General features: G+C 39.7%; 1 protein-coding gene across 21 annotated transcripts in view; it reads right to left on the reverse strand.

Moving 5' to 3' along the window:
• The window catches only part of MPDZ (multiple PDZ domain crumbs cell polarity complex component), a 126,494-nt gene that overhangs the window by 75,010 nt on the left and 25,594 nt on the right, over positions 1-25,890 (reverse strand). For all 21 annotated transcript variants that reach the window (XM_044427698.1, XM_044427699.1, XM_044427694.1 and 18 more), the window contains exons 4-17: positions 25,544-25,759; positions 24,781-24,920; positions 23,250-23,463; positions 22,599-22,727; positions 19,509-19,712; positions 16,751-16,868; positions 15,940-16,028; positions 13,245-13,440; positions 11,348-11,437; positions 8,620-8,702; positions 5,771-5,917; positions 5,138-5,284; positions 3,628-3,816; positions 535-744 (exon numbers count right to left, since the gene is read on the reverse strand). In XM_044427698.1, the coding sequence (XP_044283633.1) occupies positions 535-744; positions 3,628-3,816; positions 5,138-5,284; positions 5,771-5,917; positions 8,620-8,702; positions 11,348-11,437; positions 13,245-13,440; positions 15,940-16,028; positions 16,751-16,868; positions 19,509-19,712; positions 22,599-22,727; positions 23,250-23,463; positions 24,781-24,920; positions 25,544-25,759 (2,172 nt within the window). The remainder of the gene's footprint in view (positions 1-534; positions 745-3,627; positions 3,817-5,137; positions 5,285-5,770; positions 5,918-8,619; positions 8,703-11,347; positions 11,438-13,244; positions 13,441-15,939; positions 16,029-16,750; positions 16,869-19,508; positions 19,713-22,598; positions 22,728-23,249; positions 23,464-24,780; positions 24,921-25,543; positions 25,760-25,890) is intronic.

A 25,890-nucleotide genomic window follows, 5' to 3' on the forward strand; every position in this document is an offset into this window, starting at 1 on the left:
GAATGAATCCTATGCTTGCACAGAAGCAGTTCCAAGTTAATATATTCAGTACTCTGATTCAAGAGCATTCCATTTATTCTTACATAATGTGAAAACCATCAAGAAGAATTTTTAAAACCAGGTTCCCTTGCTACCCTTTCTGAAAAATGGTGGTGTCCACATCCCTACCTCTCACATTACTACGCTCAATGCAGCCCATTCCCAAAACAAAGTCTCATTTGAGGTCAGAAGGAGATGCTACTGTTCAGGTGAGCCACCTTCATGAATCCCAAACACAGATCTCCTTCCAGATCAGAGACACTACTGGCTGGTTCACAAACACAGGTTTATCGCTTGATAATTAGTGCACCAAGATTTTTGCCCATTTGAGTTAACGATCACAGATGAAACACCACAGCAAAGCTTTCAAACAAAATGGGGCCAGTTCAAAAGTAAGAGTCATCAACTGATGAGCAAATAAATGTATTTGTGAAGAGCCCTGTATGGTTTCTTTGCAGAATGTTAAATCCCAACAGATAAAGTTAACATCCTTACAGGCAATGGCTTAGCAACTCCTATTCTAACTGTTCCCATTGGTGCTCCTTTCAGTGCTTGCACAGCCTCCTCCAGGCTACCATTTTCCAAGCTGACATCATTGACAAACATAAGTCTGTCTCCTGGGAGAAGCCTGCCATCCTGCTCAGCAACTCCTCCAGGGACCAGAGAGCGGATCACGATCACTGTATTCACAGGGTCTACAGGATCCTTGTTAAAACAGGGAGGAAATAACAACATAATTTTAGTTTCATATTCTCAATTTTAACACAATACATTATACGCAAACTTTGCCCATGCAAGGGAATCGGTAAGCTCTTTATCAGCAGTGCCTGCCCTAATGCCCAATAAGTGGTGGAGTTCATGTTTGCATGGAAGGTGCTGAATGTGTGTCTATGTCTATGTTGGTGCAAAATAGAGCTGCCACGTTGCTGACGGGGACGGGGCGTTATGCTCACATGACTCCAGTCCTCCATCAGCTTCACTGGCTTCCCATTGAAGCCCGGGCCCAATTCAAGGTGTTGATTATGACCTACAAAGCCCTAAACGGCTTGGGTCCTGGCTACCTGAACGAGCGCTTACGTCCGTATATGCCCGACCGCCCTTTGAGATCTGCGGGAGAGTCCCTTCTCCGGGAACCCTCCATGAAAGAAATTAGGAGAGTAAGTACCTGGAGGAGGGCTTTCTCTGCGGTGGCGCCCAACCTATGGAATTCACTCCCCAAAGAGGTCCGCCTGGCACCGTCGTTACTGGTTTTTCGGCGCCAGGTAAAGACCTTTTTATTTAAACATCATTTCAATTGTTAAAACATATGATCTGGCCTGGGCAACTTCTTCTTCCTTCTCTTTCTCCTCCTATATTTTTATTTTATACTGATAATTTTAATTTTGTATTTGTAAATCAATGTATTTTTTGTATTGTTATATTTAATGGTAATTTATTATGTACTATTGTATTTCAATGTATTTTATCATGTTGTAAGCCGCCCCGAGGTTTCGGCAAGGGGCGGCATAGAAATGTTATAATAATAATAATAATAATAATAATAATAATAATAATGTCTACAAAGCTGTTCTCATGCACATGAGGGGCCACTAGACTATTACAATTGTATTTTTTTTGCAATGCAATAATATAAAGTATCCCTTAAGTAAAAAACGTGTCTCATCTTTCTTGCTATCCACGGGCATGTGGGACATCCTTGGGCATGCTAAAAAGTGGAAAGATCCAGACAGTGATCAACTGAAAGTCTTCTAACAGATGTATGTTTCTCTATAAGTAACAAAATAATCAACTCATGGAACATTCAAATGGAAAAGTAATGTAATTTGACCTCTATCATATTATGGAAAAACACTTTATCATTCTTGCTTCAAGTAAAGTATCTCAAACATACTTTATTAGTAATTAGAAAAAGAAACCATTAGAAAACCATTTTTCCATTAGAAAAAGGAATCATTTCTGAAATAAATACCCCCAAACCTTCTTTATTAAATGAGATCTAGGTAACATTCCCCACTAGGTCTTTCAACAGTCTAGTAGCCTATGTCATAGATTTGCTTTCTAAACATTTAAACATTTCTATTTAAACATTTTACATAGTGGTATCTCCAAAACACTGCTAAGCAGGAGAGGTGAAATGTCATTTATGCATCCCCTCCAGGATATTTAATTCATATGAATATAACTGTTGACCACTTCTACCAGTCACCTTCCTCTGTCATAAAATATACTATTCCATTTTACATAGGCTTTGCCCCACATCAAACTCCATAATGCTTGAATCAAGCTGTATAAATGTCACAGCTGAAGATACCAACTCAGGACATTACAGAATGGTCTTAAGAGAAGTATCAGTAAATGAGATTCTGCTTCTTCAGAATGTGAGGGGACTGTAGACTGTAGAAATCCTTCCCTGATTTGGAGAGGCCAAGGTAAAATGCTAGGCAGAGGACTAGACTTAAACTTTTCTCCGCACAATAGTATTTAGGTATAACACAATTCCCAAGTAACATGGCAGGCCTATATTTGAATAAGTGTCCAAAGATGCTCTAAGATCAAGTTCACATATTCAGATGTCTAGCATCACTGACTGTGTGTTAAGATTTGACAATTCCTAACCTGAAATCATGGGAGCCAAAGCCAACATATATATTGCTATCAACGTGTCTCTAAAATGCAGCTTTTCATGTTTCCTGTAGCTTAGGTATAGAACACTCTATCCAGATCAGGACCCTAGAGTGGACGTGGAGTGGGGGCTTTTAAGAATCCAGGGTAAACTAGGCATAGCTGCTGAAATGTCTAGTTTACCCAGAAACGTAAAGCAATGCCTTCCCACCCATGGCGATATCCACAAACATGCCGCAGAATGTCTCGTATGTTTTTAGATTCGAAACCGTGAAAGCCACTGGAGCATAGTGGTGACCGTGCTGGACCTGGATCCAGCAGATCTGGGTTCTAATCACCATTCAGGCATAAGACTCACCGGGTGACTATGAGCCAATCACGTACTCTAAGCTTAACCACAGCCTGTGGTTGTGAGGATAAGATTAAGCAAAGAAGGCAGATTGTATAAGTTACCTTGAGTTCCCTGAAGGCAATATTATATTATAATATAATATAATATAATATAATATAATCAAACAAATGTTGGTGCATGTTTTTCAGAACTCTCTGGTTGCTTGTAGCACCATTTGAACTTCTCCACACCAGTAACTGGAAAGTCTGACAGCAACTGTACATTATGTAATTCCTGCTCAAAGAACAGCACTAAAACTTGACCAACTTTGCCATGAACCTCTGCAATCAGCTTTTTCAGAGCAAACCGGGCTTTCAGACTCTGTCAATTTCAACTTCACAGTGACATTCCACATAGACCACTGCTTTCTTCGTAAGAAGTAAAAACCTACTCAAAATGAAGCACCAAGGCATCACAAAATGAATGAAGGTAATTAGAAATAGTTTGACAAGTTTATTTGTGCAGCATTTTTGGCAGCAATATCTGCTATTACTTTCAAATATGCATTTGTGTAAAAGAGGACAGAGTTCACCATAGTAAGTGCCCCCTTTTGAGAAATAAACACCAGAAATTACCTGATAATCTAATATGCTAAAGCCTAGCCCCATGCTTCCTTTCTCCAGCTCAATTTCTTGTATTTCTGTTTCCCACATTGCCAAGGGAGATCCTTGAACTTCATCCGTATTCTGGCCCACATTAGCCAATTCCACATTAGTTTCCTCTGTCTCTGAAGAGCCAAGAAGTCCACCAAGGTCTATGTGAGACTAGAAAATTGAACACAATCACTTTTTAAATAAATAAACCTACGAATATTGTGCTGCCACAAATTATCTGTCATGCACACCATTACTGCTAAAAAGGTCATAGATTACTTTCCCTTAAATGAATTTTTGAATTACAATTGATATGATGTGCAATATATTGTGATACATGTACCATATAATAAAATCACTGTGGTAAGAAACAGATAAAATACTATTACTCTTTTGCTCTCAATATCAAATGTGCATTTTCAAAGAACTGGGCTCTAGCTATGGCATGAAATCATCTAGCAATCTGATCCAAAGTTCAGGTTGTAAACACTACTGAATACACCAATTTACAAAGATGTAACTCCTACTGAATCCACCACAGCTTACTTCTGTGTACACATAGATAAGATAGCAGATCAAAAGGGGTTATGGATATTGAGAAGTGGGAATACAGTGATTTGCTTTTGCCAGCTCCCACTCAACCTTTGAATGTGTACATTCAGGTGTGTTAGCTTTAAATTAGAGAGAAGATGGAAGGAAAAGCAGGTGGAAAGCTATGTAGGCAACAGGGAGCCTTTTGTACTTCCTATTATTCCCACATTCAAAACACTTCAAGCCACCCCAAACATGGAGGAAATGGCACTATATTATATATTATATGGCACTATATTTTGATATTAACAATAAATCATTTACTCAGAAGGTCTATTGGACAAAGTACCAGTTTCTAGTTAGTTCTCTTCACAAGCAATGAGGAAGGTTGCTATAACTCTGAATTACAGGCCTGGATTCAAGCAACTAGGCTACTACTTCTATATGTCTAAAGGAGTTTTGGAAATAAATGATTCTGTTACAATCAGAGAAATGATCCTAACCAAGCTGTGGTTCTCGGTAGAACACAGGGGCTGAAAGAGATGAGTTAATGTCACTACAATGGGACAAAGCTATTCCTTGTTCACTCAAATGAATTTCGAGGTCTAAAAGTAAATTACAAGGTTGCACATTTCCTTTGTGCAAGGATTATGAGTGTATGTCTTTACTGCAAGCTACCACTCTGCCAAGAAGAACCGCAGCTGAGATTCTGAGATACTGCTGCACAGAAGGCTTATCTACTTCGAAACAAGCACCGTCTGAAGCATGAGGCAAGGTGAAATGAGTGAGTACCTGGAAGGATTCTCAAGTTGTTACTCCAGCTGTGTTTATGAATGGGATCACAGGCAAGAACTCACACATTTCCTGAGAAAAACAGCAGTCTATGGAATGAGCTGCTGGAAATAAATAAATCTAGGGTACGAACTTATAACATCTGGTACATACAAGGCACTTGTTTTACCTGCTCTGTCTCCTGAGCCTCATCCATTACCAAATGACTAACAGGTGGAGCTGCACGGCAACACACCATTGTTACTTTGACGGGAAGTTCTTTTAGGATATTTACTACATCCTTGTGATTTTCTCCAAGCAAAGATATTCCATTTACCTACCAACAGAAGGCAAAATAATCAACAGAAAAAAAAATAAACTAACATCTCAATGTCACAAATACATGGTACCCTTCAAGAATTGCAGAGAAAAAGTAGCAACACAGCAAACATATAATTTAAGTCCAAATCTCACTCAAAAAGGATTCCTAAAAGTCAGATTATACTCAGACAGCATTTCTAAAAGTTACATATATGTACGTGGCTTTTAAAGAGTGTAGATCTATGTTTAAATTTCATACTGATGAATGGGACTTGCAAAGTAGAATATTATAGTATGTTGTGATTTTATACTTACAGCTTGTCAAGACTGTGACCACATAATAAAGATTGATCGATTTATACATACAGCTAGACACTTTTCCCTCTAGGGACTTCAGATGGCCAGACATGCTTATATGTACATGCATCAATATTAGAGGCTAAATTTCCAGTAGAATTGCCTTTAAAAAGGGAGCAGAAATAAGACAGGCTATATGGCATACTTCTAGTAATTCATCGCCACTGAACAGCTTGCCACATCGTCCAACTGGCCCTTCTGGCAAAACAGAGCGGATGAAATGATGTCCCACTGTAGCTTCTAAGCTTATCCCCAGTCCGCTGCTTTCACTAAACTTATTCACATGAGCTACCTAGAAAGAAGAAAAATAATCAACCTTCTGAACACTAAGGAATCAGTTGTTTTTAAAATTTCACTCAGTCTTGTACACAAAGGACCAGTAGGTTTAAAAGCAGTAACCATAAAATTTTGCCACAGACGCTCTACTTCCTAAGCTACAAGCTCACTTCTTTCAAACACCCTCCATGTTCATTGATTTCTCACATCAAAACAAGATGGAATCACAATGTAAGCTGAAAGGGAGCAGCCAGCTGTAACATCCCATTCTTTTCTGCAAAGGGTAACAGATGCTGGTAGCTACAGCTGTCCCAGAGATGAAAGGTAGGCAGAGAGAGCTACAAATAAATGGAACGAATGACACAATCAAAGGTCCCATACCTCCTCTTACCCCAGAAGTCAGCTTTTATGAATGCCTCAGGAACAATGGCTAACAAATACAGTAATCTGAAATGGAAATGTCTTTAATGCAATGTGGAAACGCTCAATTCCATATTTGGCACAAGTGTTGCACACCAACCCTCTGGGAGCAGTCAAGCCTGCACAGGATGCACACCTGGCAATATAATCTTCCATGTGTTACTAATCCCCAGGGGGTGGAACAGCTGTGGCAGTCAGGGATTGAGATTTGTAGCCATGACCCTGTCCCTCAATTGTATTTAAGTTGTCCATGCTGCCCCCTTCCATACTCACTATGTATGTTCCAGGAACAAAAGCAACTACAGTTCTTGGACTACTAGGCAGACCAAAGAAATTTCTATCAATTGTGAAGTGTGCTCCAGAGGCTAGACAAAGAGTAACCAATCCTCAACCAGAAGTAAACTAAGAGCTCAATAATTTTGGCTATTTAACATCAGCTGTCTTGGGTGAGAAACATCTTCAAGACTATGTGCAGTCTGGGTCCATTAGAAATCATCAATTTCAATGCCAACTAAAAAGCAATTAAAAGCCAATTAAAAACTGAAATAAACCCCAAGAATCAGCAATCAATAGCATAGAACCATAGCTCGGAGACAAAAAAATTCAAACCAACCCAAAGTCAAAATGCTAATAAAGACAAGACAATCAAACTTCCCGAGTAGGGAGGCCCACTGCTTGTCACCACACGGGAAATGACTCTGTCGCTTGGTAATAGCAATGGGATGTAAACCATCTGCTGGTGAACTGGTGGGTGTGGAGGCTCATGTGAGAAAATGCTACAACCCATTAAATAGCCTTTATTTTGATTGGCAATTGTGGGAAGACGTGAAAAATCTTATAGTGTAAGGCTTGACTTCCCATACTGAATGGCACTGGGCAAGAGTGGGTAGATTTTCTAATCAGTCATACTACCTTCCTTCACAAAAGCAGAGCCAACAAGATTGGTACAGTGCGTTGACTATATCTCTACACACGTGGAGAGATGTCTTCATGGAAAAACGTTGCCTGAGAAGGTGGAGCCATGAACCACTGGCACAGGGAGTCAAACAAGGATAGAATGGGCTACAAAAGGATGCACAACAGGCCACAAGACATGTAGCCTGAATTTCAAAGAAAGGGCACATCATCCACTTTTGCCTGTTTTGTAATTGAGTAACAGAGTCATAATTATCATCATCATCAATTGATTCTACAATATAAATTCCAATACTGTCAGAAAACTAGCAGTAAGTGAAATGGTTGTTTTTATCCTCTACTTTGTTAATTTAATAATGCAGCAAACAGGAATTGTTATTCATGTACCTGTGTTACACCTGTGAAAAGCAGATATACATCCCTCAAACTTAAAACCTTAGCTCAAATCCAGTGCATGCTTACTTATAAGCACCACTGAACTTCATGGAGCTTACTTCTGAGTAACCAGGTTACAAGTATTATACACAGGAGAAAAGGCTGGTAGGTTTACATTTTCTACCTTCCTCATACCAAAACAAAGTCTGAGTGAGCACAATTTGCAAAATTAGGCCCTGGTACATCCTAGTAAATAAACCCACAAACATTACTAGCCTGCCAATGTTTTTATGAGGCCAATAAAAGGCTAGTAGCCTATGTGTTCTTGCAGGCCACAGAGTAGAAGAAGCCTCCTCTTCTGCAACCAGCAAAACATGCTGGACAATTATCTTTTATACAGATCACAAAGCAGAATGATGGAGGAAGGATGGAATGATCTATCTCTTCTGGGCCAATCTGCTCAGTAGCCAGCTCTGAGTATCTTGTTGTGTAAGGCTACCAGGGCAAACTGATAAATGCAAAGCTGGCAAAGTATCTTGTGTGAAAATAATTAAGGACTGTTTCATTAATCCATATTTCACTAATCACTGAAGATTAGTGGATACTTCATAATGTGTAAATTAAAGTACAAATGTATTTCACTGTATAAATGCTGCAAATAATGCTGGCTCCTCTCTATATCTCTGTATGGTAGAGATGCAGTAAAATAATCACATACTTGACACATGAGTACACTTGATGCACTCACTAAATGGGTAACATGCTAAGCAATCCAAAGGAACAACACTTTAGGAATTATGCACCCAGAACCCTTCATTTATGTTCTTATTTATCCTGAATAGGATATAGCACAGCCTTTTGTTTTGAAAGTTAATGTTAAAAGACAAATGTGAAATCCTAAAAAAAGAAAGCAAGCAAGCAAACAAAAAGAAATGAAGAAGAGAAGGAGCCAGCTATAAAAAGAGGATGGTGGATATTTTTAAATAGCAAGGCTCTGGGTTTACCTACCACAACCTCATAGTTTGGCCCCAAAATTGTCTGCCATTTGTTCTGCAACAGCGCTTCTTCATCTGTGGAAGTGAGTTGAAAACCTACAGGATGTAGTATGAAAGTTAGCTGCAGCATAATTATGCCAATCTTATCCTTATATAGTAAATGGATTGTGCTACCATCCTTATCCCCCTCAAGTATCTATCTCAGTTTATTTAAAATGAAAAAATGCCAGAAATGGGACACCCATTATCCTAACAAGATTTAATAATGCAGAGAAAAAATGAAAAATAAGACGTAATATAAATGGAACTAGGACAACATATTTTCAAAGTGGTTCTCTTTAAGCTATCTATACCAGCTCTTGATGAGCTACAAGATGAGCAGCTTATGGTACAATTCCTTTTAGGAGAATTCCTTAAGTTTCATTTTGGGTAATTTCTATTGGACACTAACCCAAATAGCCTTTTAGCACTTACACTGGCTATTCAGCTCAAAATTGCATCACCTCCAGGATCTTCTTTCATGTCCTCTCTTCCAAAGAATGCTAATTGTGCTCGGCTAGCTTCCTGAATAACTAGGTTTCTCTCTGGCTACCCTCTGCTGAACCCTCTCCTTTCATGAATGTAGAAATTGCATGCACCTTCTGTTTCCTGTAGCACAACTGTTCTCTAAAGTACTCATTTTATTCATTCACCATCATACTAAGTCTCTGTACTTAAAGAAATAGAAGATAGATTTTTTTCCTGATTGTAATGCTCTCTAGCAATTTAAAATAAAGACTGTGAATCTAAAGGATACAGCACAAAGCACTGATACACTTAAGATGTTTTTGAAAGCTATGCGATGTAATCACAGATCCTGGTTTTTATTTCAAATAATACGACTGCTGCTTAGGCATTGACAACAGTATGCTACTAGGCACAGGTATATGCTCAGTTTTACAAGGTCTGAATTATCGAAGCAGAATCAATCCCAGACTTATTAAATGGCACACAAGTTACAGTAATAGAACTTCAGAAACCTATTTAGTGCTGTTAGCAATAGTACTGGATAGTTATTGAGTGTTATGGCCAATAAATGTGTTTGTGGTTACAATGGGCATGCCTTAATATTACATGCATGGACACAATGTTCTCTATAGGCATGAATGGCTTAGGATTTTGCACTTCAAAACTATGACCTCAGTTTCAAAGGCTACCATTGAAACATGGTCCCTAGAGGGCACTGGAAGAACATCATTAAAAACAGCATGTGCGTGTCTGAGAGATTTAGCCCAAAAATGTAAGGAAGAAAGACAACTGTTGGAACTGCATGAGGACGATGTAAATGTTGGTGCAAAGCATCTAGGCGAGGAAGTGGCAAAATGCTACAGGCAGTAAACCTGAAGGGCTTAAGAATTAATCTCAAGGCTGAAAATGTGAAGAAGAATGCAAAATAAGTAGGACAGCACGATAAAAATGTCAGAGAAATATAGGAAAGGTGAAAGGAAAAAAATAATTGATGCCTCATAACATGATATGCAGGCAACAATTTCCACAAGTATAATCATTTCATGCTCAGCTTCTGACCCACCAAGCCAAATGATGCTTAATACATATACACTTTCTCTTTGCAATGCAAAGTAGATAACAAAAACCCTCCATACATGACCAGTAGGGCTACATATTCTGCTTTGCATGTCACAAAACTATGCAGTTCTCCATTTTAAAGCAAATACATGAACTGCTGAATCTCCAGGTTATACAGTGTGGATCCATTAAAAGTCAGTGAGAGACTTAATATGGATTTTGCCCATGTATTAGCTTTCCTACAAAATTTAAGATTTCACTCATTCAATACATATTTAAATTCTTAAATTTAAGTTCTTAAATTCCAATGAACTAGAAATTGTACTTCCTGAAATATATTGCTTAATATGTTCAAATACATCTAATAATGGACCAGTTTCAATAGCTTACTAGCTTTTAGTCTTAACATCTTAAACACAAACCAATTACTTTTGCATAATATCCTAACACAAAGCTATACAACTTTACTGTAAGGGTAGAAACTGTAGCAAGAAGGAAACAGAAAAACAGAATTTGTATCTGTTCTATGTTAAAAATGTAGAACAGATGCAATATAGAGGATCAGTATGTCCTAGTAAACCTAAAACTACTATGAGAGAACTGGTCATATAAGGAGGAGAAATACATATTAAAGATAAAAGTTATACGGGAGAGAACTCAAAAGTTGAGGGTGCTCAGCTTTAACTCTACTTGAAAATATAGACAAGGAAAACAAATGCAATTAATGAAAAGTGTTGCTATTAATATACTAAAGCAGCAATTAGCCATAAAGATTAGATGTAAAATTAGTTTCAAAGGGTAAAAATGGAAAACATGCCAGAGAGAAAATCACATTTTAAAAGACTAGTTTAACATGTTAATTTTTCAGGAGTTGCACCTCTGCATAAAATACTTATGAAAATGTAATCTCAGAATAATAACATACATGTTCCTTATATAAAAGGAATATATAGAGTAAATTTTAGAAAAAAAACCCAGAATTCTCCTGTTTTTATTCCAAAAAAGATGTATGTATTATACTGCAAACTCTGTATTTTCACAAGTTTTTCAGACAAGGGCAATGCCACCATGCAAAAATAAAAGTAAACAAAAAAGGTGAGGCAAAAGTGGGAGATGCAAGTCAGTGTGTTTCCACAGGGGGGGAAAATACACTGCTGTAAGTTATTAATTCGGACCTGATTGTTGTGGACTACTATCTTCTCCAATGTGAACCACACTGGTACTGCATGCCAGTGATGGAGATTTCTGCTCTCTTTCGCAGCTTTCTGGAAAAGAATAAGATGAACCTCAGCAGCTCTGGGGATGCTACTGTTCTATGATAATGTCAGTGCATCTTCCTGCTTTCCTCCAGCAGCTTCCTCAACCCCAAGCATTCCTGATTAGGCAGTTGTAGCTGATGAGAACTGAACTCCTAGCTATTTGGAGATTACCAAGCTGGGGAAACCTGCTTGATAGGATCAAATTAAAAATGTGTTTCTCACCTAAATTTCAGTGTACCAGAGACCTTTCCATATAAGGAACAATCCTTTTAGGCTACAATTGTCTACTCCTTTACATAGAAGTATATCCCACTGAACTCATTTGGACAGGACTGGACTCTAACAAGAAAAATCTTCAAATCTCAAAAGCTTTTCAGTTTATTGAGAAAAATATGTTTCTATCCAAATTGACATTCATTTTTCCAGATTAATTTGAAACAACAACTATCTTCAACAGCCAGCAGTCACCAATAATCACTCTACACTTAAATTTATACATTATATTCTTCCACTATATAAAATTGCGCTAGATTATGCAGTTGATGATTGCAGAAGGATAAACTTGGTAAAAGAAGGGTAAAATTAATCTGTGGGTCAAGCTCCTATACATTCTTTCAAAGGAGGGAAACTGATAGTTCAACTGGGGAAGAGCTGATCTGTGCCTATGGGGGGCAGAATAGGAAGAATTCCTCCTAGAACAGGTTTGGATGCATTTTGAATGACAGGGGCTAGATTTCCAAGTTTAAGCAGGTACTGAGTAAACTTCAGTGATATGAGTTCTTCTCGGCTAAATTCTCCCATTCATTTATTTTATGTTTTACTCTTGTGTTGTAAATATTATTTACTGCCAAATATAATTTTTGCAAACAGTATGATCTGTTCCAAAGGACTGTCTATTCTTAGTGCAGTAAAAGTCATTACTAACTTAGTTTCTTTTGTTCTCATGATAAGCATATCTTTTGATTCAGAGATTTAGCACATTGTAGGGAGTAATCAGAAACTCATCTTGGGACTTCGTAATTCTCAAGCATCTTCTCAGAAAAAACAGGCACCACTTAAGAACTGCACAGACAGGTTATCCTATGGTGATTTTTATCCTATCAAAAATCAATCTAAGGCTCCAGCCAGAGTGTCTGAGCATAGCACAGCAATTTGTATCCTTCTAACTCCTTGAACACTCCAGAAATGATATAGTACCACTATAGTTTTTTTCAGTCTTTCAGAGTAAACTATATAAATGTGTGCAGTTTGTAAGTGGTGTCACATGAGAGTGCTTTACATATGGATTCAAGTTATAGTCTTAGCTGTCAATCCATCTAAGCTACCTGTGTGTGACAGCAGTATCCAAGGGTTCAGACTGATGTCTTTTCTAGCCTTTCTACATAATATCCCTTACAACAAAATACTATATATTCCAGTAATTGGACCAAGGATCTTTGTGTGCTAAGAATGCACTCTGCTACTGAGGTATGGCCCATGTCCAAACAACTGTTTTTGCACTTTGGACGAACAAGCAATTTCCAGTGTTCTATTCATCTTCCCAGGATTCTTTGCCTGATCTCTTAACGACAAGCTTCTCTTTGACACTTTCTTTGGCCTTAAGCATCAGGGAACATAAAATTAAAAAAATCTTTACAGGAAACACTGAACTAGGAGACAAATTCCTTAAATAAGAAAACCCTGTACAAATTATGAAGCATAAATAAAAAGTTAGACTCTGAGGGTGAAATTAGCCCATTTTTCCTAGGTTTACACATGCTGGGGAATGGAAAATGAAATCCAACTAATTTGAAGCAAAGCCAGTCTTAATTACCTTTGCCTGTGCCAATATCCATCGTTTGGAAAATTAAATCCTTTTCAACAGTACCACTGAGGTCCTCATGGGGTCGAATGTGATTTTCCTGCTTAAGGCCTCTTCTGACCAATGTGAGTCCAACTGTTTGGCCTGTGTGTCGCAGAACCTCCACTGCTTGCTGGTTGGTAAAACCCTGAAGATTGGTTCCATCCACCTGAAGGGTTAAACATATGTTAATTTCCCGCAGGCCACTAAAGAGGCAAAGTATACAAGAACTGTGTTATTCAAAATGAGCCAAACTTCATTCTAGCCATTTGCAAAATGTCAGCTTTTATTTTGGTCTCTAGCCACTTAGAGCTTTTATCTTTTGCTTCACTGTCTTGGAATATGTACATCTCAGTAAACCACATGCAGATTTATTCAGCTTTTACTGTTTATATGAAGCCACTCTAAGAGCATAAAGCTGGGCTTATGTAAATATTTTACATCATAAACATATTACTTCCTTTGCTCAGTTACTATTGCTAAATAAACAGTCCAGTGTTATAAGCAATCATGTGCCAACCAACTATAACACTTCAACGCATTCATGTAATCAGTGACAACTGGAATGATCAAATGAAGATAGGAAAAACTGCAGAGGATGACTAGATCAATTGTATTGTGGTCTGTACATGGGTATGGCTAACTATAGCAACATTTGCATTACTAAAACATGTTTCCAAGTGCAGATCACAGGCATACAAAAGGCTCCAGTATCTGGAACAGACAGCTGAATCTGGTAATGGAGATCCTACATACAGGCCCACATGAAGTACACATTCCAATTCCTAAGATTCAAAGCCTCAAGTACTGCAGTGATTAACCTGCTACAGGGCACATGTCTTAATCCACTGGTGAATAGGAGGCCCCATCCTTTGTGCCAGTACATCGTTGTTTAGGATACAGTAGAAAAGGTAAAGCAAATGTTTAAAAAGAAGATCTGGACCCACTGAGCTTTGGTCCACAAGGCATTGACTGGACTCTGCTGGTTGTATTTTTGAGCTCAACTGGTGTTTACCAGCAAACTGCCTCAGATACTGCAGGTAACATACAGTTTTCATCATGACTAGTAGCCATTAATAGTCTTATCCTTTGCGAATGAATAATTTCGTTTTAAAGCTACTCAGGGTAATGACAATCATTTCAACTTGTGATTTTGTGTTCCACAGTTTAACAATGGAACTTGTTTGATTTTGTGAAGACATTTCACTTCCGTTTGTCCCAAATTTCCAATGGTTCAGCTTTACTGGATCAACCCAAGTCCTTGTATTAAGAAAGTATTTATCCAAGAGTAACACCAGCAAAGAAAAGGCATTATAGTATTCAGCTTTTCTCAATATTTTTTTTCTAATTATACCCAACACAGAATATGCCTTTTTGTATCAGCCACACATTGAGTTGACCCTTTTCACCAAACCCCCAACTTCCCTTTCCTAGTTAGTCCCTACTAGCTCAGATCCTAATACATGGAGTGGGGGAAGATGCCCCAGTGTGAAGCACTTTACACTTGCATACAATGAGCAGTGGGACTGCAGGTGGCGCAGTGGTTTAAACCGCTGTGCTGCTGGGCTGGTTGACCGAAAGGTCGCCGGTTCGAATTTGCACAACGGGGTGAGTTCCCGTTGCTCCGTCCCAGCTCCTGCCAACCTTACAGTTCGAAAGCATGCAAGTAGATAAAAAGGTACCACTTTGGTGGGCAGGTAACAGTGTTCCGTGCACTTCGGTGTTCAGTCATGCTGGCCACATGACCACAGAGACTGTCTGCAGACAAACGCTGGCTCCCTCCGCTAGGAAACCAAGATGAACACCACCCCCTAGAGTCAGGCATGACTGGACTTAATGTCAAGGGGAAACCTTTACCTTTACCTTTTACAATGAGCAGTACTTGCCATTTTAATGCCCACTGTCCTCATTTGGAGAGATCCACTTTGAACTCTTGAGTGACTCCATTTTTAACCATCCTAAATAATGAAGTGCCATCAGTACACCTGGCAACCTTACTGCTCACTCCTAACTCATTTGTTTATAAGCAAGTTAAAAACCACAGGTTCCAACGAAGACCCTGGGGGAAGCCTGCTACGTATCCAATGTGAGAGCTGTCCATTTATTCCTATGTCCTTTCTGTACTTTATCTAGTTACTGATCCATTAGAGGACCTCTCCTTTCATCCTGTAACAGCAAAGTTTGTTCAGTTGGGTGAGGGAACCCATCAAAAATGTTTTGAAAGTCCCCAAACATTGACTTATCCACATGCTTGTAGACACCCTCAACAAACCCTCGAAGAGACTTACTTTTGCAGAAGCTATGCTGATTCTTATTCAGCAAAACTACTTCTTCCACATGCTTGGGAAGTTCTTTAAAACTGCTGTCCATGCATTTGGCCAGAACACATGTTACGCCAACAAGCCTGTCACTTCCCGGGTCTCCCAATTCCCTCACCCATCCACCCTGATCATGATTGGTGTTACGCTGGACATTTTCTAGTTGTTTGATACATAGGCAGTTCTTAGGGACATATTAAATATTTTTTGTCAGAAAAGTAGAATTCAGCTGAAGAACTCTTGGAGAAATACCATCTGGACCCAGTCATTTGTTTGTTTTCAATTTTTCAATGAGGCAATAAGAGTGGATAATAAAACGCCATTAAAAGCACTCCCCCATTATTACTTACTGCTATAATTTGATCTCCAACATGGATTCTACCATCATGCTCAACTGCACTGCCTTTTGTAATACTCTTTACAAAAATACCAGAAGGTTCTGTAATTTAAAAGTAAAAGTTATGATATTAAAACAACACTTGAGCTAAAGCCATGTCATTCCCTATGGCCTGAGCCTACAAACCCGGAGCACACCAAGACTGCTCTCTAGGACAAGTCTGATGCTAGATTCCCATCTAAGCATGTCACATGAATGCAGACTGACTGAGGCCTTATTTCTCAAAGGGCCGTATCATAAATGACATGAGACTAAATTACATTATAACACACAATTACATAAAATCAGGGTGTTCCAATTGATTACTGGTTCCCAGGAACATGCAGATGCTTTTTATCAGTATCTTTTAAAAATCGGTTATCTTATATATCATTCGTTAGTCTCCCACATATACCTGAGTCTCAATGCACGCGTCTGTGCTATAAATGCCATGAGGGAAGTAGATCTAAGTCTACTAATTAAGTTAACTCTGAAAATAAGCAGATTGAAGTATCAAGACTTACATCAAGACTTGTTTTCGTACAAAGGCAAATGCATTCAATGAATTCAAGGTATTACAGTCAGAAAAACCATCACTGGATTTTACAATCTAAAAATGATATTTAACTACCCTTCTTTTCTGGCAGAAGGATTACTCCATTTATTATATCTTTCTTTATGTTAATCATTTAGCTCAATTAAATACCCAATAAATGGCAAACAGAGGCTCTGGAGTGGCAGAGGTCTGGGAACCTGTTGCTTCTCAGACTTCTTCTTAACATTACCTGAGGCCTTGTCCCCAATGTAGCCAGCAATGGTTATTCCTAATCCTTGGGTATTTTTTGTAAGTTCCACATCAAATGTGTTTCCATCTACATTTTCAACGTGTGTCTCTTCTTCTCTCTTAGAAAAAGAAATATATATGCAGTAATGTTCCACAAAGGCCATCCTTAGGGCAGGGGTGTTGAACTTCAGACCTGATGGCCATATCCAGCCGTTCAGAGCATCCCTGAAGTCTCAATCCCTTCTGTTGCTCTCATGTGCTTTCCCCCGACTGTTGATCATTTCCCAGCTTTTGAAAAGATTTTCCCCCTTCTAAATAATTGAAACATTTCCCCTAAGGCTTAGTCACTGGCAGTAAGAAAGTAAAGCTACAATATGCTGATATTTAGGAGTACTTTGGGCTCCACCCTTTGCTCCTGCCCATCACTCAATGTCACCCCCAAGAACTTGTTCCAAATGGAATATGGTCCTCAGGATGAAAGAGTTCGCTGCCCCGCCTTATGGTAACTGGCACCCTAGTCATGCTTCTTATCCAGGCTGCAAATAGATTATGGGCATCCCTCATCAGGCAACTGGGATGCTGGCTACGCAGATGGTGACATTCTGGCAGAACTAATGCTGCTTTGACAAAGTTAACTTTAACTGTAACATCAGGTCAGGCAGGCCTTTACTTTTCTGAATGTGGACCTGCACTGTTTCTCTGTACAACAACCTGCAGTTCGAGGTCTCTATACTATGCCTTGTAGTTGGGAGATCCTTTAAGCTTCAGCTCCACTGAGACCATTACCACAGAACACAACAAAGTAAAGAGTTAACATGATTATTACAGATTTGTTTCAAAATAAAAGGTAAAAATAACAATTAAAATTAAATCGTAAGATATATAAATCAAGCGGACCAAATCTAAAACATTCTATTCAAGAGCTAAAAATTTAAAGCAAATCATTTTACTGAACATATTGTTGATATCCTTCCAAATCTTAATAAGTCACAATTCAGTAACTTTAAGTGAAAATAATGAGTAAAAAAATAAATTAGCCAAAAATACTCATCCCAAGTAAGTCAATAGGGAGAAAAGCCAAATTGTGGGTACAATACATCTTATCTATTAAAAATACAGTATTATTTAATTAAACCTGCTTTATTAAAAATAACACATTTGCTTCATAGAATTGCATCTAATCAGGCTCTGTAATTATCTCTCCCAACAAATTGTCATCTCAAGTATATACCCATGGAAAATTTTCAAAACCATCCTAAAGAAGCAAAATGTTATATGGGAGGAAATGATGTTTGCCAATTTCTCGCTCCCCCGCTGTCCTATTTCCCCACAAATTTTGCTCTGGAAAATTGAGGAGCCCTTCAGAAGAGTGGTAGGAAACGACAATGGAATTGGAAAAATAATCTCTTTTTTCCTTTCTACCAGGAGGAATGCCCCGAGTACAACACCATTCCTGGATGGTACCACTGGCAGATTAAAAATTCTGACGTGTGCTGAAGTGAAGAGTGAAACAAAGGATTAGAGGAAGGAGAGAAATCAGATCTGAAAGAAGGCAAAATTCTACGATGGGAAAGTTAAAATAACTCAGGGACCAATAATAACAGCCTTTTAGGTTTATCTCATAGAGTTCAAATAGGCAGAGCTACCAACTTGCCCTTCTACTCATCTCCAGACAGAACTAATAGTATAAAATTAGCTATCAATCAAAACTATATTTGATAAGATGGAATGGTTTAAATTTTGCTCGAAGCTTTCACCAAGAAAGCGGCAGTAAATAATCTAAAACATACACATACACAATGAGAATTAAACCGTGTCTCTGACAGAAATATTCTTTATCTGTTTGTTTCTCTGTATTTTGAGGCAGCCACAACTCCACGAAATAGCACCTCACTCTCCTGAATAAAATCACATTAACTGAAGCATCCTGCTGAATAGCAGTCACTTTACAAGAGATTCTGGCTAGAATTGAGGAAAAAATCTTTAAAGACACAAAGGCAGAAATATGTAGGCACTTCCACTTCCTGGTATTTCTTTGTTTACACACACAGGCAGTGTATTGCAGCTCCTTTTCCATTTCTCACATTACTAGCAACCTTCTTCCTTGGCAGCTTATCAAAGTGTTAAAAGAAGCCATCATCTGTGACTCAGGGAGAACCATGGAGGGGTTTTGGTAAATGAGAGCACCTCTGAGAGCGCAAAGGACAATAGCCAGAACAGCAAAACAGAAGAGGAGGGTATGATGTGTGGCGAAGATGGTAGCTGGCACATGACTAGCAGCAGCTGAATGTGTGGCAGCTGACCTAGGTGAAGAACTGCAGCTGTGTGCCGGCTGGCACAAGAAGCGATGGCTAATGGATGCTGGGGATGATGAGGTGAATGTGGAAAGCAGGAGAAGAAAGACATATTGGAGAAACTGTTTTAATACTCCAGCTGGACTGAAAGGGCTGCCGCAAAGTAAGTAGGAGGTGTTGCAACACACTGATTGCTCAGCTGTTGTCAAAGCACCATTCAAGTGGCACATGGAGGTTAGTGGGTTAGAAATTATTTGCATGTTTTTATGTCTGGCTCCCTAGAATCCCCACCATAGGCTTTTCCACTGCCTATCGCAAGGAATGTCTTTTAAATAAAAATGGTGTGATGGTAAAGTGCATTTTCCCTGGATGAAAACAGTAGCCTGTGAAATCTTTTAATAATGAGCCACCATTCAAGCCTGTATGGCCAATGCATTTCCTAAATTTCTGTTGCCTTGTCATCACCTGGTTATCCATCACAACCGTTTGCACTGGGGTGCCTGGAGGAACGGCTGGTGGTACAGGCTCCTCTACCGGGCCTCTGGCAATAACCAGCTTCACTCTGTTTCCACACTGCCTCAGGACTTGGGCCACCTGCTCGCTGCTCATTCCAGCCAGGTCTGTATCGCCAATTTTCAAGATGTGGTCTCCACTGCACAGTCTACCATGCTGCATAAGGAAGAGAACAATGACTTTAAAAATTGCCCCCATAAGAAATTCAACTGTACCACAGGCACAAACCCTAGCAAGACATTATTTCACAGGGATGGTAGGTGAGACAAAATGACTTGTAGTTTTTGAACAACTGAGTTATCTTCTTACATTAGTGTGGTAAACAAAAGCTCCAAATCCCACACAGCAATTCCAAACAGTCAGTGCTTCTACTTCAAAAATTATGCACGATGCGCAATTGTTGCCACCAGAGTTGTTCCTCTAACTAGCTATGATCCTTCCTTCCTGTGTACAAGCTCCTCAAACCCAGGCACATACAGACACATGCCTGCCCTGTCATTCTGGGCAGCTTCATATGTCACCCAAGCTCATCCTGGCAATCAGTCAGAGTGGGTTGGTTGTTATGGGACCAACCCATGGTAAGCCTCCCCCGCACACGCACGCCCCCCCCCCCCAAGTGGGCTCACTGTGAGTGATCTGCAGCCTTCTCCACAATCCTCCAAGTGGTATATCAGAGAACGTAAGAGGAGGAACAAGCTGTCTCTTGCCTCTCCGGACTGTTTATTTAGCAATAGTAACTGTTAGGAGACAATGTCAGTTCAGAGCAGCTTTTCAAAGCTATTTTTTTAATTTTTGGAAAGCACAAAAGTCAACTTGGCAGCCAGTTTTCAAGATTCCCATTTTGACAGCCACTGGAAACCCCTTCAAAGTGCCCAAGCAGCACCATGACTAGCAAAAACATTTTTTTTTTTTTGCACAAAAGAAAATGCACACATTTTTACATTAAAAACAGTTTGAGCAGGACAATGGGTATTTTTTGACTACCACGGCTGACTGCAGAAATTATACATATTACACATATATAAATATTATGTATTTAAATTTATAAAAACAAATGTATTTATATTTGCACTTAAATTGCAACCTGTCCAAACACCCCAACCATTGTCCAGTCAGAAGCCCTTTTCAAAGGTCCCAGTTTTGACTGTTTTGAATTCTTTCCCACATAAAAAGGGGGCAGGAATGCACTTTTGAACTTTCCTGAGCATCCAGAGCTTCATGACAATTTGCAAAACGTGGACCAGGATGGAAACCATGGGGGGGGGGGAGATGAGAATTTTTACAGGAAGGGGGTATAAACCCCAGCAAATACCTTTAAGCCTGCAAAAAGAGACCAAAAGGGAGAGGACACTTGGAGCAACTTCTGGCTAATGTCCAGGCATGGCACCAGCTGCACATTAGCAACAGACACCCCCCCAGGACACTGCAACAACCAAGATTTCAAGTCCACACAGCTGCACAACTGTGAAGGTCTGCAGTAAGGCAAGTGCACCTACTTGGAAAAAAAGGTTAAAATGTACATAATCTCTTTAGTACAGCCAAGCACTGCCCTGCCAACATGTCAGTTTAGCACTCCAAGGGGCAGTCTGTGGCTGTCAAACTGGGGACTGCGAAGGCCAGCTGCCAAGCCAGCCTTTGTTCCGGCAAGATACAAACAACCTGCAAGAAAGCTGCAATGAGACGAAAATGGCTCAGGATTGTGGTGGGGAGTGCAGCAAGGCAGAGCTAGTCACCTTAAAGGGCAGCTGGCACTTGAGATGGCCAGGGTGAGCTTGGGTAAAGTCGTAAGGAGTTTCTGTGTTCCTGCTAATCAAATTACTAGCTGTGGAATTTACCCAGAGTGGAACTGGTTGTCCAACAAGACAACAACATTCTATGAATAAAACAAGCCCTATAAGAGCCCATGGTTACTCAGGGTGACTTGTTTGAAAAAAAAATCAAGGGACTGTGGGTAACCCAGGGTGGTTGTGGAAAACAAGAAAACCAGCCATGACTTAACTCCCCATGGTGAGTTGTTACGTCATGCAAACCAGGTCACTGAAACAACCTGAGTAACAACAATGCACCTGCCACCAACAGAGCAGTGAGTCACTTCCTCCCATTAGCAAGCCAGACTCCTCTGAAGTAGAGGTGGAGACCCATAACTAGGAGGACACACAAGCTGCATACCTGGGAGGTGTTCTGAAAGAGTGTAAAGCCAATGGGCAGGGGGTGGGCAGGGACGGGACGGGCTAAGCAAGACTCCAGATCACATGAAGAGCCATCATGGCTTTATGAAGTTGCCCTTGATATGTACAAGGCAACAGGAATAGTGACTTGGGGTAGAAGAGGAGCTAGCACACGTCTCCTCACATTTACTTTCGCTACTTTTACAACCAAACTAAACCTTCCTCAGCCCTTATCTCCCTATAAGCATGTGTGCCCCTATTTGGACTGAGATTAAGGCAATTCAGGAAGGTAGATTTCAATTCTCCCCTCCCATTTTCATGCCAAAATTCCAGCCCACTGCCTGTAGATTGAGGGGTTAAAAAAAGGGACAGCATCTCCACTGGATCCAAATTAGATGTGCTTACACGGTTGTAAGCAAGCTTTGTGATTAGCAGAACATTGGAATGCCTAGCCAGGGCTCATGTCTCTTCCATGTTCCATAAGGTGCTGCAGAATGCCTCACCCACATCAAATAAAGGAGCAATTTCCAGAAACAATTGAGTCTGAAAAATCACAGATAAAAACAGACATCTCCAAAGCGGTTCCTTTTCCATCTACCTTCTTTTCACCCTGCCTAGGAAATCAGAAAAAAAGGGGTAGGATAGCTGATCCTTTCCAATTGTAATCATGAAATACGTTTTCTTCTAATAATTCATAAAGCATTGCCTGGCTGAGGTTTTCAAAGTATGGTTGCATAGTTTTGTTTTGTGGGGGGCATTTTCCCATATAAAAAGTTAGCACCCTCTGTTTTTACCTCTAGAAATAAGACATATGTTTATTAGTTATTTGTACTGTAATTCTGTACCACTTGAGGCTTCAAATGAGTATCTATACCTGGTCTGCGATTCCTCCTGGAAGAATGGTTTTAACTATCACTCCAGTTGATTTTCCACCCACTATCCCAAATCCAAGACCTGATCCATCATTCACCAGCTCAATGGTCTCCACATGCTGCCAGTGAACCTACAAAGACAGTGGACAAAAGTTTCATAAAATAGCACCAAATCCAGACAAGGAAACCCATACATATAGCAGGCCTCCCTAGAGATGTAAAGGTCAAGGAAAAAACTGGGCTGAATTTTTTTTAAAATTCTATGGGAATTTTTTTTCCAGAAAAAAACATGGAGGGGACTTCTCTTCCTTGGCACCCCCCCCCCACCCTCTTTTCCTGGAGCTTCACATTTCTCCCATCAAGTAGAACTGACTTTCAGCATCACCTACACTGAAAATGAAGTGACCTTAATGGTTTCCCTCATTGTTGCCTGCGCACTAAAAGACACATTCGGAACATGGGAAGCTGAAAGATGCACCATCTCCAACTGGCTGCTTCACATTCAGAGGAAAGATATTACAGAAATCTTTGCTTTAAGAAAGACAATTAAAGTATAAAAATGCAGAGAGCAGCACTGAAATAGCAACCTGAGAAAAAAAATGCTGAGAAAAGAAGAAGACGTATTTGCTTCACTGTGCTGGTGATATACTCACCGGATTGGAGTGGGCTGAGACTGTGCTAGCAGCTGATGGAGACCGAGACACTACTGGACTGATAAGCTGAGGCAAAGAGCCCCTAGCCACAACCAGCTGGACAATATCTTTCGCTTTCTGTAGGATGCCAATAGCCTGTTGATGTGTAATTGTCTGATCGAGGGCTTGCCCATTAATAGCAAGAATTTGATCTGCTTCCTGTAGCCTTCCATCTCTGTTACATGCATGTGAAGAGGAAAGAAATCAACAAAAAGTGTTACGCTTTTTGACAGTTTTCCCAAAGTAAGTTTCTTTTAATCCTGTTTTTCTATTTCTTCCAAGTTTTTTTTTAAATCTCTCCCTGCAGTTTTGCTGTGAGCAGCTATCACGGCACCCTGGTGATCCTCTCCCTTTGAAGCTAATCCCACTGCCACTCTCTCCTGGCTTCACCCAAAGCTAGCTACTTCTCGCTGCACCCCCATCCGAGACTAAGCATATTACATATTGGTTGCTTCCAGCTTTCCTTGCTGTAGCCTGAGAGCTTCGTTCTTGACTTTGAGCCCGCTACTTAACAGACCAAGTGTTCTACATTCACAGTAAAAGTGCTGAATATTCATCATTCCATACAGTTTACTTATAAAACACTTTCATCAAAATCTTAAGGAGGGGTGGGGGGACCAATTTTATTTATTTTTTTTTAAAGAAGGGACCTATATTACAAAGCACATCTTTCCACTCTCATCTTAAAAGGGATTCATATTATAATAAGGAATTTACTATCAAGCAGTCACATAAGCTTTCTTCAAACTTATACTGAAGCAAATGAAAGAAAATCAAGTTTTAAATTTGACCTGCACCTCTTCAAACCCTATCTATGTAAAACACTGGGGACCAGTCACCTGAAGTCAGGCCCTTTTCAGTCCCATTGCTTCATAAGGCTTGATTCTCCTCCACTGAGATCAGAATGTAATTAACTTTAAACTCCTCTGTTTCTGAATAGTTGTGGCCTAAAAACTCTTTCAGTATATTATTTTCTCTTAATGGAACCAGGGAATGCATCACCAAACATACAGTACAGGTATTTTTATTCAGATTGCAGGACAAATGCAAATGATTGGATCTGGCACAGAAATACTAGCAGTATAATATTCAATTATTATTGACATGGGCTGAATCATTACAAGAACAAGAAATTTATTTCTCTAAGTTTACCTCTGGGTATTGTTCCAAACACAAGGCAACAGGTTACCTGGAAATGCAATTTTACAATATGGCTTTTATTGGAACAGAGAAGCTATACTTGCTTGCATTCTTCCTGTGTTAAAATATTTGTCTCTCACTTCACATCTCATTCATCTCACAACACACAGGTTAACATTAAGAGCCCGGTTCCTTGGCATAGTACATGGCTCATACAATATGCAGATTGATAGTGTAATAACAACAACAAGAAGAGCCAGTCTGGTGTAGTGGTTACTAGTGTGTGCTTTTTGTTATAAATTTTTCCTCTCCCTAAATTATGGATAAAAAAGTAAGTTACTGGTAATCTCACCTCTGCGCTACACTTCCATCTTGAATCTCCTGTACAAATATTCCCAGTTCACCTCTGTATTCACTCTTCAGGCCAACTACACTAAAACCTAGGCCACCACTTAGAGGCTTTACAAGTTCTATAGTTTCAACAAGACGCCCCTGTTAGCAAGCATGAGAAGAAAGGTCACCATTTCAATGCAAAACAATTCAGAAGCAACATGATTTCAAATATCAGGTCAGGTTCATTTGCTGAACGACAAAGACAACAGATAAACAACAGGCAAACAACAAATAAATACATTACAGATAAAATGATCTAACAAGCACTGTTCAGATCAACCTGATCCTTGTTGCATCTTTCACAGACTCTTCTCCATCATGTTCAGTTTTAAAACTAACTACATTTGGCATTCGTCCTGGCACAGTCACTAACCAGTAGGATGCCAATCTTTAAAGTGGGTTTTGGAATAAATAAGGTTAGCGTTAATACAGGTGCAAACATAGTTACAAGAGCAATCCTATGCAAATTTAGAAATAAAAAGGCCCCTAACTCCCAGCATACCCCAGCACCATAGCCGAGGCATGCTAGGGCACACTGGCTGGAATATGCTGGAGGCCCTTTTTCTGTCTAATCATGCATCAGTCTACCCCTAAACTTTGGAACTGATAGGAAGGGGGAATGCCCATGCAAGACAGGTGAGTCAGGTAGAGGGAATGTTCCCAACCATCTAACATCAGGTCACTGTGCCAAACTGCGGTTTAATTGATGTTTCTCATTTTACCTGTGCCATATTTCTTATCAATAATTCAAATTCTTCATTAGTTGACTTCCCATTAATCTGAGGAGCAATGGATCGTGCAGCTGCTCCAAGTCCACTAGAAAGGTTGCCATTCTGCTGAGCCAACAGATAGGATTCATTGTGAAGTGAAGGGCCCACAATTGTGCCATGATGGGGAAGTGGCAGCAGCTCACCAGATGAGGAGATAGAAGGTGCAACCTAAAAGTCATGTACAACATGGTTGAATTTTAGTTACCAAGCACAGAAGAACAAACAGCTGCCAAAATGATCAACAACCTAAAAGCCAGCACCCAAAGGATTTTGTTCCATGTCTTGAAACCTTAAAAGAC

The sequence above is a fragment of the Varanus komodoensis genome, unplaced genomic scaffold (assembly GCF_004798865.1).
Source record: "Varanus komodoensis strain SLA01 unplaced genomic scaffold, ASM479886v1 scaffold19, whole genome shotgun sequence".
NCBI lineage: Eukaryota > Metazoa > Chordata > Lepidosauria > Squamata > Varanidae > Varanus > Varanus komodoensis.